The sequence below is a fragment of the Scyliorhinus torazame genome, chromosome 6 (genome assembly GCF_047496885.1).
Source record: "Scyliorhinus torazame isolate Kashiwa2021f chromosome 6, sScyTor2.1, whole genome shotgun sequence".
NCBI lineage: Eukaryota > Metazoa > Chordata > Chondrichthyes > Carcharhiniformes > Scyliorhinidae > Scyliorhinus > Scyliorhinus torazame.
In genome coordinates this window covers 285,348,042-285,362,286 of record NC_092712.1, presented here as the reverse complement: position 1 = coordinate 285,362,286, position 14,245 = coordinate 285,348,042, and the positions used below count along the sequence as shown (strand labels likewise).

At 46.7% G+C, this 14,245-nt stretch overlaps 1 protein-coding gene across 7 annotated transcripts in view; it reads right to left on the bottom strand.

The window, feature by feature from the left end:
* LOC140425471 (catenin delta-2-like) overlaps positions 1-14,245 on the bottom strand; it is a 1,686,689-nt gene that overhangs the window by 427,947 nt on the left and 1,244,497 nt on the right. For all 7 annotated transcript variants that reach the window (XM_072509780.1, XM_072509779.1, XM_072509782.1 and 4 more), the window contains one exon: positions 13,190-13,427. In XM_072509780.1, coding sequence (XP_072365881.1) covers positions 13,190-13,427 — 238 coding nt within the window. The remainder of the gene's footprint in view (positions 1-13,189; positions 13,428-14,245) is intronic.

The following is a 14,245-nucleotide window of genomic DNA, read 5'->3' as shown; positions in this document are numbered from 1 at the left end:
TGTGCCAGCAGTAAGCTTCTCTTAACCCTTTCCTTGCATTGTGCCCGTTAGTTTCTCAAGAACTGATGTAATTCTGAGCAATTTTAGACCAAACAAAGATTTGCCAAAATGCTATTTTCCAGAAGACAGTTGTACTTGTTAACAAAATAAAAATCTTAATAAAACTCTCCCTATTTCAATATCTAGTGAGATAAAACATCCAACTTGAACCAGCAGAAAGCTGCAATTATCTGGCTGGAGCTCCGCGTCAAAAAAAGTGGGAGATTTAGAACGACAGTAGAATTCAGGTCGGAAATGCTTTTAAAAAAAAATAATCTTTATTGTCATAAGTAGGTTTACATTAACACTGCAATGAAGTTACTGTGAAAAGCCCCTAGTCGCCACATTCCGGCGCGTGTTCGGGTCCACTGAGGGAGAAATCAGAATGTTCAAATTACCTAACAGCACGTCTTTCGGGACTTGTGGGAGGAAATCGGGGCACCCGGAGGAAACACACGCAGACACAGGGAGAACGTGCAGACTCCGCACAGACAGTGACCCAAGCCGTGAATCGAACCTGGGACCCTGGAGCTGTGAAGCAACAGTGCTACCCACTGTGTTACCATGCTGCCCACTGATAGAACTATATTCAATAATGGGACTGAACTGTGATGTGATCGCCAAATCCTAAGAGGCAAGGTGGAGGAGCCCTGTGACATGATCCTGCCAAATAATTTCCCAAGCAGCGAACAATATTACCAGCACACTTTGCTCACTCAATGACCTGGCAGCAGGGAAGAGGCAGTAGGATGGAGCAGTCGAAGCAGAACGGCTGAAAAAGCAGCTGCAATGTGACTGAACAACTGACCTGAAATGAAGTAGTGGAGCGATGACTAATATTCACTAGCTACACATATTTACACACCACCACCCCCCACCCCCCACCCTGCAAGCCTTTGATCTGAACACTGCATGAAATCATTGTCGCTCTTAAATGAATTAGGGAGCGGAGTAAACAATTCATTGCTGGGCTCTAAGTGAGTGGACATTAAAATGGAAGTACAACAGTAGAAGACTTTCTCGAGAGGCAGGCTCTGACACCCTGGGCGGGATTCTCCGGTCGCCAATACCAAAATCGCAGATCGGCTGGAGAATCAAAGTTCCTGACAAATCCTGACCGCCAGCGTGGGGACATAGCCTCAAAATCGAAGAATCCAGCCCCAATCACTTCAATGATTGACCTCAAACCAGTGGTCCTGTCTTCCTGCCACATCACCTGCTGTGTCGCTCCTTCCCCAGATACACATTGTCATCTCTCGAACGCACCCCTACACTGTTTCTTTCAATGGTCTTCAGATTAATTTATTCCTTCTGTCTGTTGCCTTTCATGTAGAATCATTCAACTCTTTGATTCCCCATGATTTTAAAACGCCACCCTTACTCGACGAACAAAACAACAACTTCATTGATTCCCTCTATCATTCTGAACTCTGAGTTCCCTCTCCAAACCTCTGCAACTCTCTCCTCTCATTGAAGATGCTGCTTGCTTAAAACCCACCTCTTTTTGACCAACTGTTTAGCTGCCTGGCTCAGTGCCTGACCACACTTTTTTGAAGCATCATTCTTCCATGCTAAAGATGCTGCCAAAATGCAAGTTGATGTTATTAGAATGTAGTGGGGAGTGTGCAGACTGTGAACCACCACCAGAGAAAGAGTGGAGATAAGAATGACTGAGCAGACGGTAACGTGAGTGTGCGTAAATACTTCTTGTCAGCTGGCTTCATGAATTGAATAGTAATGTGATGGGACAAAATTGTAATAACTCCTGGGAACAACCTACAAGCTGGTTGAAAAAAAATAAAATCGCTTCAAATGAAGTTACTGTGAAAAGCCACTAGTCACCACATCCCAGCACTTGTTCAGGGAGGCTGGTACGGGAATTGAACCGTGCTGCTGGCCTGCCTTGGTCTGCTTTGAAAGCCAGCGATTTAGCCCTGTGCTAAACCAGCCCCCTTACCAGCCTGGTTTAGCACAGGCTGGTTTAGCACAGTGGGATAAATAACTGGCTTGTAAAGCAGACCAAGGCCAGCAGCGCGGGTTCAATTCCCGTACCAGCCTCCCCGAACAAGCGCTGGAATGTGTCGACTAGGGGCTTTTCACAGTAACTTCATTGAAGCCTACTTGTGACAATAAGCAATTTTCATTTCACATGCCTGTGGAAGCAGTAGCTAGCCTCTTCTATTGGTGCCTTATATTTTTTATTCCCTCCTGTGATGTATATTCTAGTTTATTATGGTATTCTGACCAATATTTATCCCTGAACCAACACCACTGAAACAAAATAAATTATTTGACCATTGTCACTGTGCTCTTTGTGGGAGCTTGCTGTGCGTAAATTGACAGCCATCCTTCCTACATTACAACAGTGATTTTACTTCAAAAGCATTTAAATGCCTTTCTAGCACTTTAGAACATCCTGGGTCATGAAAGGTACTTTGCAAATGCGCTTTATACCTTTTTATTATTCTGCTTTACGTCATGGATCTTTTTTGCTATTGCTTTTTCAGCTCCTTGCTCAAATAAGACAAACTGTTAAGACGAGGAGGGGTGTCCATGGAAAGAATCAATGGACGTCTTAGCAACGAAAGATAACAGGATTAAAGATAAAAATCAGACTATGGCCACGAAACACATCACTAACCAGCTTGTTAAATTAAAGTGCTTAATTAAAAGAAAGAATGAAAACAAAAATCCAATCGCTTTAACGTTATCATCCCTAACCAGGAAATTAGATTAAATACTGTACTGCCCAGTCAGTCAAATTACTATAAAATCTACTCTAATTTCTTTGCTCTAATAGAAACGTCCAGTTAATGCAGAGTGTCCTAACAGATGGTCCCCATAAACTGTTGAAAGATCATTATTTAGTGCTCCAAACAGCTATTATCTGTGTTTGTTTCAGCATCGCAGTGTGTCAGCTGATAATGTACAAAACCCGTCAGCCCAGGCATTTAGAAATTCTTCTGGACCTACTGGCAGTCTTAAAGGGTTAATTTAACATGACTTTGTTCAGTAATTTTCAAGAGGATTTCCGCAGGGGTTTAATTTGGGTTCTCTAATTGGTGACTTGATGCAGCATCCTTTACTGCCACAAGTGTGTGCTTTTATACAATCATCGAACATCAAAGCATCAATTGAGGGTGAATGCACAAGATATTCACTCCGTAATGTGGACCCTCCCTGCCTGTGTTTCATTTGCTTCATTCTGTGTGAGCTGTTGCTCAGTGCATAGCATTCTTAACTCTGAGCCAGAAGGTAACGTTCAAGGACTACTCCGGAGATTTTGCTCATAATAATAATAATCTTTATTAGTGCCACAAGTAGGCTTACATTAACACTGCAATGAAGTACTGTGAACATCCCCTAGTTGCCACACTCCGGCACCTGTTTGGGTACATAAAGGGAGAATTCAGAATGTTCAATTCACCTAACAAGAACGTCTTTCGGTACTTTGGGAGGAAACCGGAGCACCCGGAGAAACCCACACAGATATGGTAAGAACGTGGGCTTCCTCCGGGTGCTCTGGTTTCCTCCCACAGCTCCAGCTTGCTGTATTATAGAATCATAGAATTTACAGTGCAGGAGGAGGCCATTCGGCCCATCGAGTCTGCACCGGCTCTTGGAAAGAGCACCCTACCCAAACTCACACCTCCACCCTATCCCCATTACCCAGCAACCCCACCCAACACTAAGGGCAATTTTGGACACTAAGGACAATTTAGCATGGCCAATCCACCTAACCTGCACATCTTTGGACTGGGCATTATCAGGGCATCTGGCATTATCAGGGCATCTGGCAGAGCAAGGGTTAATGTGGGACTGGGATACTGTCCCACCACAGCACGATGTAAAGAGGCAGATAACCTGAGACTAGGGTCAGTTGTGGATTGGGCAGAGACCTGTGCAGAAGCAAGCATGGCATTAGCTCATAGTTTGGGCTACACCTTGATTACATGTACATGGTTATGTGCTATCAATGAACACTCAATGTTCAACTATACAACTATACGGAACATACAACATGATGTTAGTGCTTAGCTTCCACCTCTAGTGAAGCACTGAGAACGTGCTGGCTTTTGAATAAGGTGTTTAAAAAACCACAGTACTTCTCCCATACTAACAAAAAAATCCGAAAACACTCTGAAGAAAAACAAAGGAGTCCAGGCCAATATTTATCCCTCAACCAACTGAAAGAAAACAGATTATCTGGTCATTTACCCCATTGCTGTTTGTGTGACTTTAAACTGTTCAAATTGGCTGACATGTTTCCCACAGCAGTGACTATCCTCCCAAGATACTCCATTGGCTGTAAGTCGCTTTGGGACATCCTGAGGTCATGTAAGACGAGCCTTTTTTCTATATTTGTGCAAACTTGAGTCAAAATCACTGCCTTATTGTAAGGAGGCAAACAGACTGAAGGGAACACAACATAGTACTTTAGTCTAATATATTAGTAAATTAACCAGACTGCTGCCCATGAATGGTGGGAGAGTGGGAGTTTCTGAAGCTTATTCATGAGTCACATCATGGTCAGGGTGTGAAACTACATGTGGCAACTTACATAGTGAAATTGAATGCACTGTCAAGCACAGTAATTTACAATAGCAAATGTTGATAGAAATGTTTAGCTGCAAATTGTGACAAGAGGAAATAGTGTATGCAGATAGGAAATGCATCATTTGCAAGATTTTGAATAACATAATGACATCTTAGTGCAAACAAAATGAGGTGAGAGCAACAGACAATGATGACTTGCTTTTCCTTGTGGTATAGCAAGGCCTTAGACAAAGTACCGCATGGTAGGTTGTTGCAAATGGTTAAATCTCACGGAATCCAGGGCGAGGTAGCCAATTGGATACAAAATTGGCTTGGCGACGGAAGCCAAAGGGTGGTTGACGAGGGTTGTATTTCAAACTGGAGGCCTGTGACCAGTGGTGTGCCTCATGGATCAATGCTGGGTCCACTGTTGTTTGTTATATATATTTCAATGATTTGTATGAGAATCTGGAAGGCATGGTTAGTAAGTTTCCAGATGACACCAAGATTGGTGGCATAGTGGATAGTGAAGAAGGTTATATCAGATTGCAACAGGATCTTGACCAATTGGGCCAGTGGGCCGATGAATGGCAGATGGAGTTTAATATGGATAAATGTGAGGTGGTGAATTTTGGTCGATCAAATCAGGACAGGACCTACTCAATTCATGGTAGGGAGTTGGGAGAGTTCCAGAACAAAGAGATCTAGGATTATAGGTTCATAGCTCCTTGAAGGTGGAGTCGCAGGTGGACAGGGTGGTGAAGAAGGCATTCAGCATGATAGGTTTTATTGGTCAGAATATTGACGTCTTGTTGAAGTTGTACAAGACATTAGTAAGACCACACATGGAATACTGTGTTCAGTCTGGTCACCCTATTATAGGAAGGATATTGTTAAACTAGAAAGAGTGCAGAAGAGATTTACGAGGAAGCTCCACGACTTGATGGTCTGAGTTATAAGGAGAGGCTGGATAGGCTGGGACTTTTTTCCCTGGAGCACAGGAGGCTTAGGGGTGAACGTATAGAGGTCTGTAAAATACAGTGATCAGTTCTGGTCACCCTATTTTAGGAAGGATATTGCTAAACTAGAAATGAGCGCCAGAAGTGTGACCAGGAGGAGTGACCTCCAATACCAAAAAAAGGTAAGACCTATACCGGGCAGCACGAGAGAGTAGGCACCAATGCCCCACCTACCCCCCCCCAAAGACCTGTCCTCCCCACAGAAGCATCCACGCCCCAACCCTCCCTTTGCACACCACCCTTCCACCACTTGTGTCTAACGATGCCTTCTCAATGTCTCCTCAGGAAAAGCTGTCCCACAATCGCCGGGAGAGGGGCCCAGACTGGCCTGGGATGCCACCTTCGAGGAGCGTGCCCTGGAGGTGACCAGTGTGGCCGAGGACAGTGCGGTCACCCACGCGGAAACTGGCGGCTGCCGCAGAGGTGAGGAACCACCAGGCTCCACCCAGAGGACCTGTCAAACCTGAGTTGTTATTGCCTTACTGACTGACCCATCCCTCCCACTGCCCACATGTCCATTCTCCCGCAGGTCCTTCAGCTGATGGTACCGGCCCATCCCGGGTGACATCCTCTCCAGTCTCCCAGGAAACCATCTCGGGGAAGAGCCCCAAGGATGCCACCGTAATAGTCGCGGCACAGCTGTCATCCCCACCCTCCACCAGCGCAGATACACACACCTCGGTGGTAACCATTAGTGGACAGGCTTCGGGGGCACAATATGATGCTGATGTACATCAGTAAGAAGTCTTACAACACCAGGTTAAAGTCCAACAGGGTTGTTTTGAATCACTAGCTTTCTGAGCGCAGCTCCTTCTTCAGGTGAATGAAGAGGTGGGATCCACAACCACTTATATAGACAAATTCAATATTGCAAGATGATGCTTTGAATGCGAGTTTTTGCAGGTGATTAAGTATTTACAGGTCTAGATGATGCGACTGGAGACAGGAATGATCTCAGGTTAAAGAGGTGTGAATTGTCTCAAGCCAGGACAGTTGGTAGGATTTCACAAGCCCAGGCCAGATGATGGGGGGTGAACATAATGAGACATGAATCCAAGGTCCCGGTTGAGGCCATACTCATGAGTGCGGAACTTGGTTATCAGTTTCTGCTCGGCGATTCTGCGTTGTCGCGTGTCCTGAAGGCTGCCTTGGAGAATGGTTACCCGAAGATCAGAGGCTGAATGCCCTTGACTGCTGCAATGTTCCCCGACTGGAAGGGAACATTCTTGTCTGGGGACTGTTGCGCGATATCCGTTCATCCGTTGTCGCAGCGTCTGCATGGTCTCGCCAAATGTACCATGACTCGGGACATCCTTTCCTGCAGCGTATGAGGTAGACAACGTTGGCCGAGTTGCACAAGTATGTACATCAGGTGGAGGCAGGAACCCCCAGGTGAGACAGCAGTCGGAGGGCTGCTGGATCCCAGGACCCAGCTGGATCCCAGCCTGATGCTGAGCCCATGGAACAGAGTTAGCTGGAGCTGATCAAGACAATAGGGAGCAGCTGGGACATTCAGAGGGAGATGTCAGCGTCATTCCAGCAGATCCATAGCCGGTCGGAGGAGTCCCAGAGGCTACTGGCGCAGGAGATGGTGCCGGCAACGCGTGGCACCGAGGCCAACATTGCTAGGGGCTAGGGTGGTGATCGCAGTGGAGAGCCTGTACACGGCTTCGCACCACTAGTGAAGGTGTTCAAGGCGTCGCGCAGTCGGTGATGGCCATGGCTGAGGGTCTCGGCAGAATGTCCGACTCACTGGGGGATGTCACTCAGTACCAAGCTGACCTTGCTGAGGTTCTGCGGGACATATCCTCCTCTCAGATGGGAATGGCCGATGTGCTGTGGAGTTTGTCCCAGTCACAGATGGGCATTGCCAAGGTGCTGCAGACCTAGTCATTGAGGAGCATCGCCGAGAGCATTAGCACAATGGTGCAGACCATGGGGAACTGCCAGGGCTGGCAGAGATGATGCAGGGGCAGACGGGGCTCGAACCAGCTGCCCCTCCGTCCCAAGGTGAACCCCAGGGCCCTATGGGCACCAACCAGGCGGAGGGAGCACTGAATGCTAGCCTGGACCAGTCCCATGGAGTGGGGATGGTGGCTATCAGCTCCCCAGAGTTCCACCCATCTGATGAGGCCATGTCTCATAGCCAGCGCACAAGACAGAACGGCACGGTTGTGCCGATGACAAGTGAGCCAGGGCCGTTAAACACCCTTGTGCATAACCATTATGATGCCTCTGTCATTTTCATCCGCGATGTGGGTTGACCGCCGAACCCTTGGCCCATCTCTCCAGGCATCTCCCCCTCCCCGTGGTGCCCTCTCACCCTCCGGCCGTGGAGATGTTCCCTGAGCTGTGTCCCATTCCCTGGGTGTTCGGATGTTGGCTGCTGCGTGTTTGGTGTTGCCTCCTGCAGTGTTCAGATACAGTGTCCAGACACCGTGGTCTGATCGGGATGCTAGGCAATGATACCCACATGCTACATGGCCTGCCCACTCACGGGAATCCACTTGGGATATGTGAAGTGCTCACCGAACCACAATTGCCAATTCCCTATTAGCAATAGCCTTCAGCTGCACGGCCAGAGGCCTCGTCAGTTGACGGGGGTTATGGGTGGTCGTTATGGGCAGACAGGCAGGGACAAGGATTGCTCCCAGAACGGGTACATGCATTCCAGGGGTTGCCATGGTGGCGCCGCGAGTGGTTGCCCCCCCAGCGCCACCCCCCCCTCATCCTCCTATGGCGGCCCACCCTGTGGAGGGTTGCCCACCCCCAGCCAAGGGTCCCCCCACTGAGCACTGGGGTGGCAAGCCCAGCACACCAGAGCTCTTTGGATATGGAGTGGGTCCCGTTAATTGTATGGAAATAGGGTTTAAGTGGTGATAATTGGTTTCTCGCCACGCTTTGGCGAGATCCCGATTTTCCAAACTGTTTGGTGCCTGGCGTTTCTCGGTTTTGACCTCTCCCGCTATTCACCAGTCTCGTTTCGCTTGAGCAAGAGCACAACAAGGCTTGATAATCGCAGCCAGAGCCTTTACCATATTCAGTGTGCTCAGCCACTTCTGCATGGAATGTAGAGAGAATCAAATTGGCTGAAGACTGGTTTCTGTGACGGTGGGGTACGGAGATGGTGAGGTCCTGTGATACGGAGGAGGGTGAGGTTGATCATCTCCTCAGCAATTTTGGAGGGAGGTGGTTGCAATTTCTTGAGCCTCATGTGTTACAGTCACTTGCTGGGTGGGCTTCATCATAATTGAGGATGGGGATATTTGTGGAGCATCCTTATTATCTTTTTACTTGTTTAGTTATTCACCAACATTCATAACTGGATGTATCAGGACTCCAGAGTTTTGGTCTGATCCATTGATTGTGGGATTATGTGGCTCTGTCTAAAGAATATTGCTTCCAGTGCAAATTAGCATGCAGGCCTCATTGTCACTTCACTAGTTTGACGTCTCCTTTTTAACTATGCCTGGTGCTGCTCCTGGTATGCTCTCCTGTGCTCATTGAACCTTGGTTGACCCCTTGGCTTGATGGTAATGGATTTTTGTGATATCCGGGTGATTTGTTTAAGCGCACAGGTCCTTCAGCTTTTGTTTGCATGGTTGCACAAGCATGGTAACTTAAAGGGGCCGACTTCTGCACAAACCGAGTGGGAACTTTCTTGTCGCTGTGCAACCCTGCAGAACTGAGAGAACAGTGATGTTGGCCCACAGTGCCTCATGGATGCCAGTCTTGAACTGCTATTTCTGTTGTGAATCTATTCTATTAATACTGTCATGGACAGATGCATCTTCAATAGGTGCTTGTTCAGGACGAGGTTAAGTAGGTTTTTCCTTTGTATTGGAGTCTGGCACATACGTCCTTCAGGACTTAGCCGGTGAGATTAATAGGGTGCTACCAAGTCACTCTTGATGATGGACAGTGAAGTCCCCCACCCAGAGTACATTCTTTACCCTCAGTGATTCTTTCTAGTAGTGTTCACTATGGAGGAGTACTGTTTTTAGCAGCTGAGTGAAGGTGGTAATCAGAATTGGTTCCCTTGCCTATGTTTGACATGTTGCCCTGAGACTTCATGGGGCGCAGAGGCAATGTTGAGGACTCGCAGTGTAGCTCACTCATCATTGTACACCGCCATGCCATCAGCTTGGGTGGTTCAGTCCTGCCAGTGGGACACCACATTCCCAGAGATGGTGATGGAAGAATGGCTAAAAGGTATGATTCTGTGAGTCTGACTATGTCGCTCGACTAGTCTGTGGGACAACTCTCCTAAATTTTAGCAGAAGTCTCCATATGGTGGAGAGGAGAGATTTTTAGGGTTAACTGTTTCATTTTCCAATGCCTAAACTTACGCGGGGTGGTCCACTGAATATTATTCTTAGTATAGACAATGCAGATATTTGATACAACTGAGTGGCTTGCTGGGCCATTTTAGAGGGGAGATATGGGTCTGAGGTCACATCTGGGCCAGATCAGGTAAGGGCAGCACACTTCCTTCCCTAAAGTGTGTGCAGGAATGCAGCCCCAACAACACGCAAACGTTTCAATACCATCCAGGACAAAGCAGCCAGTTTGATCAGCATGCCGGCAGCTGCCTTAAACATCCACTCCCTCCATCACTTAAGTAGAGTGGCAACAGTGTGCACCATCTACAAGATGCACTGTTGCAACTCTCCAAGGCTCATTCAATAGCATCTTCTGAACTTGTGTCCTCCACCATCTCAAAGGTCAAAAGCAGCAGATGCATGAGAACAGCAACACCTACCTGCAAGTTCCCCTCCAAGTCACATGCTATCATGACTTGGAAAAGTGTCACTGATCTTTCACTGTTGCTGGGTCAAAATCCTGAAACTCACTACCTAACACCATCCTTCACTACACACTACTAAAGATGTTGGGTCACCAATTGGGATAATTAGGGATTGTGAATAAGTGCGGACCTTGCCAACTGCAACCAGACCCTCTGGGAACGTAAATAAAAATTTGGGGTTGCCTGGGCCGGAAGCACTCCTGGAAGTTTTGTTACATGACCATCTGCCTTCAACCACTCCACCCAGTGAAACGGCCTTTTTTCCAACCTCTGCCATCGTTATAAATAAGAATCAAAAGAATTCAATAAGATCAACTTTTTTTACTGACCCAGTAATGTCCTCCTGCGTTTGCAGCAATGTCCAAGAGGTTAATGTTTAATTCCTGAAGACTCCGGGGCAATCTTGGAGGGCAGGTAACCTGAGGAAGGGCTGTGCCTATTGTGCACACTATAGCTTGACACAGCGAACTCCCATTAAGAAATTACTGCTGAACTGCCACACACTCTCTTATCTCAAACACTTCCCGCTCCGAAGGAACAGTTGCTGAATTTTAATGCCAAATTAAAGGAAATTTTAATTTTTCATGAGAGGCTTTGGGATTCAAAAAAATTTGAGATAGGAAAGCGGAAGAGCTCGGTACAATCAAGCAATGGTACAGAATATCAAGGCAAGAGGCTAGAGGGATTTATTTGGAAGCTCTTAAAATATTCAAGTGTAATATTCAAGCTGGTACAAAATGATGTAGCATTTCACACAATGTACTGCTCTCTTCATTTGATTTTGTTTTTCCTGATAGCTTTGAACTCCTGTATTACACAGAGGATAGAAAATGAGAAAACAAAGTTGTCAAAGTTGACATGACAAGATTTCTCAGCCCCCCCCCCCCACACTGAGAATAAAATCATCTTCACAAAAACAGGACTTCATATCGGGTACAAAGCGCAGTGAACAGTGATGGCATGAGGCCTGGTTTCAAAACTGCTGATACATTTTTTAAACGCACCAACCAAGCAGGTGTTGGGAGGGAGGAGGGGCGGTGGCTGAGCGCGGGGGAGGGGGGGGGGAGATGCAAATCCTGCTCAAGAATTAAAGCTTCAGTTTCCCACCCTCTATGAGATTCCTTGCAAGGTTTCAGAATTTCACCCCCCCACCCTACCCCACCCCGTCAAACACACCGCTGGGGGACGGCGACAACTACTTTAGTGACTTTAATAATTTATCATAAGACTATAACCTTGAAACATACTGAACCAAAAGGGGTTCCTCTTAATAAATCCAGACAGTATGTCGCTGCAATCATGTTAGTCCCTTTGAAAGTAAGAAGCAACTTGAAGCAAAACCCAAGGAGCTCGGACATTGTGTGCATGGAGACGGAAACTTTACAGGCGTAATAGAACAGTTTGGAGCTTTCCTGAATAACATGCATGTACAGTCGATGCATGTCTAATCCAATGCCCTTTCACAGGCATCTGACCTGAGGGAAAATGACAGCACTGAGTTCTGAGCCGAACCCAAGAGACAAGAAAAATGTTTTGAACTGAAAACATTTGCCCTCTATATGAAAGCTCCAAAAATGTCACTACATTATTAGCACAGTAATACCAATGCACTAAATTAATTTGACTACAAAGACAATCACCTTGTACTGATAAAACCCAAACTCAGTTCAGCAACCAAACAGCTTCATCCCTTAATATTCCCCTGAACAAAGGCAGCAATCCCTTGACAACAGAGAAAGGTTATTATTTTTTTTCAGGGGCTGCTTCAGAGATTGCCCAGTAGCAGTGTCGCAGCATGACACCCATTTGTGAATGTGGTTATGCAGTGGAATAACTTGCAACAGCTTCCATGCATATACCCAATGGAATTTCTAATGTGCATTTTAGCAACCGGGGGTTCAACAAGAGCTGCAAACCTGATTTTAGTGCAGTTTATCAAATGATAACGGAGTGGCTTTGAAGGTGGTCTTGGGGCAATCCATGGTCTGGATCCTCTTGATTCTTGCAGTCCAAGGAGGACAACTCATTGAGAATAGCATGTTGAGCAAAATAGTACATTGGTGCCCGAGGTGCTCTTTGTGTTTGGGTGTAGGGAGGAGAAAAGGTCCTCCTTCAAATCTGGCAATTATTGATAAATACCTGCACGGCACAAGTGCACCTCCTAGGGGCATACTGAAGAATGGCTGCTGGAAGAAACTATCATATGGGGTGGTGAACTTACAAGAGAATTAAAAAAGAAGACAAGGAAAGATTTTGAAATAGAGGAGGGAAGGGAAGTTACATACATTCATTCATTCACGGGATGTGAGAGCTTTTGGCAATGTCAGCATTTATTGTCCTGCCATAACTGCCCTTGAGAAGGTGGTGAGCTAGCCACCTTCTTGTCCAGGTGCAGTCTGTGTGGTGCAGGTACATCCACAGTCAGGGAGGGAGTTCCAAGACTTTGACGCAAAGAAGATAAAGAAGCAGCGACATAGCTCCAAGACAGAACGATGCTTGGCTTGGAGGGGAACTTGCAGTTGGCAGTGTTCCCATACATCCGCTGTCCTTGTTGTTCTGGGTGGTCAGGGTTGCAGGCTTGGAAGGTGATGTCAAAAAAGCCTTGGTGAGTTGCTGTAGTGCATCTTATAAATGGTGCATCCTGCTGTTTCTGTGTGCCAGTGGTGGAGGAGTGATCCACCACTTTCAACAATCTGTGAACCTTTCTCTGTCGCACTAAAGTTGGTTGCCTTCTTACCAGCATTCATCTCCTGAGAAATGAAACAGCACAAAAGAAGCTGGCACTCACCTGGGATCCTTCTGAATGCTGTCGATGGAAGGTGACCGTGCCAAGGTGCCCTCAGGTGGGATGGCTGGTCCAGACTTGCTGTACGGCGATTCCACCGAGGGACAGTATTGCAGCGTCCGGTAAGGGTCCCCGTAATTGGCTGCTGGGCCGGTGGCGTAGCTGGGCCTCTGGTAGGTTGCCGTGTTCTGGCTGCCCGTGCGCTGCAAGGGTACGGAGTCAACAGCAGGGGAGGACGGGGCTACAGTGGGAAAGTAGGGACAAAGCAAGAAACTGAGGACCTGCTCACAGAAATGGTTCACCAGGTCTAGGCAAAAGGAACACCACATATATGTACAGGGGGGGTTTGAGGGGGGACACAAAATTAACGTCAGAATCCTGTTAAGCATTCCACAGTCAGAAAATAAAACAAAAAACACATTTCATGCCCACAAAAAAACTTTGAAAGGATTTTAATCATTCTTAATTATGGTGGGTCCTTGACGCCCTGACAACCCATTGTGTCTTTTTACGAGGTAACGTTATAAAGGAATATCGATCAAAGATGAGCACATCAACTTGGGCACAGACCAGCCGTGGTCTAAAGAACCTGCATTTCTAAGGTGTGTTTTCACAACCTCTGGACATCCCGGAGCCCTTTATAACCAACTATTTACTTCTGCCTTGCCAGTTGTGGCTCAGTTGATGGCTCTCTCATGCCTGAGTCAGATGGTTGTGCGCCCAAGTGCTACTCCAGTGCCTTACATGCAAAATCTAGTCTGTCCCTCCAGTGTGGAACTGAGGGAATGCTGTGAAGGGGGGTGTCCAGTGGTGAGACCTCTTAAAACTGAATAGCTAGGATGCCACTAGAGTATTTTTACATAAGTTAGTTTATTAAGGATTGAGATTAATTATAGGAAGTGTACAGAGTAATCATTATTAACCATTAAACATGTATTTTTAAGACATAGCAATAATAAGTAATCAAACTCCTGCTGCAAGCAGTGGCCACAATGCATGATGGGATTTGGATTTAGGTTAGCTAACTTGACCATGTTTCTGAGACACAGGAGATGTGTG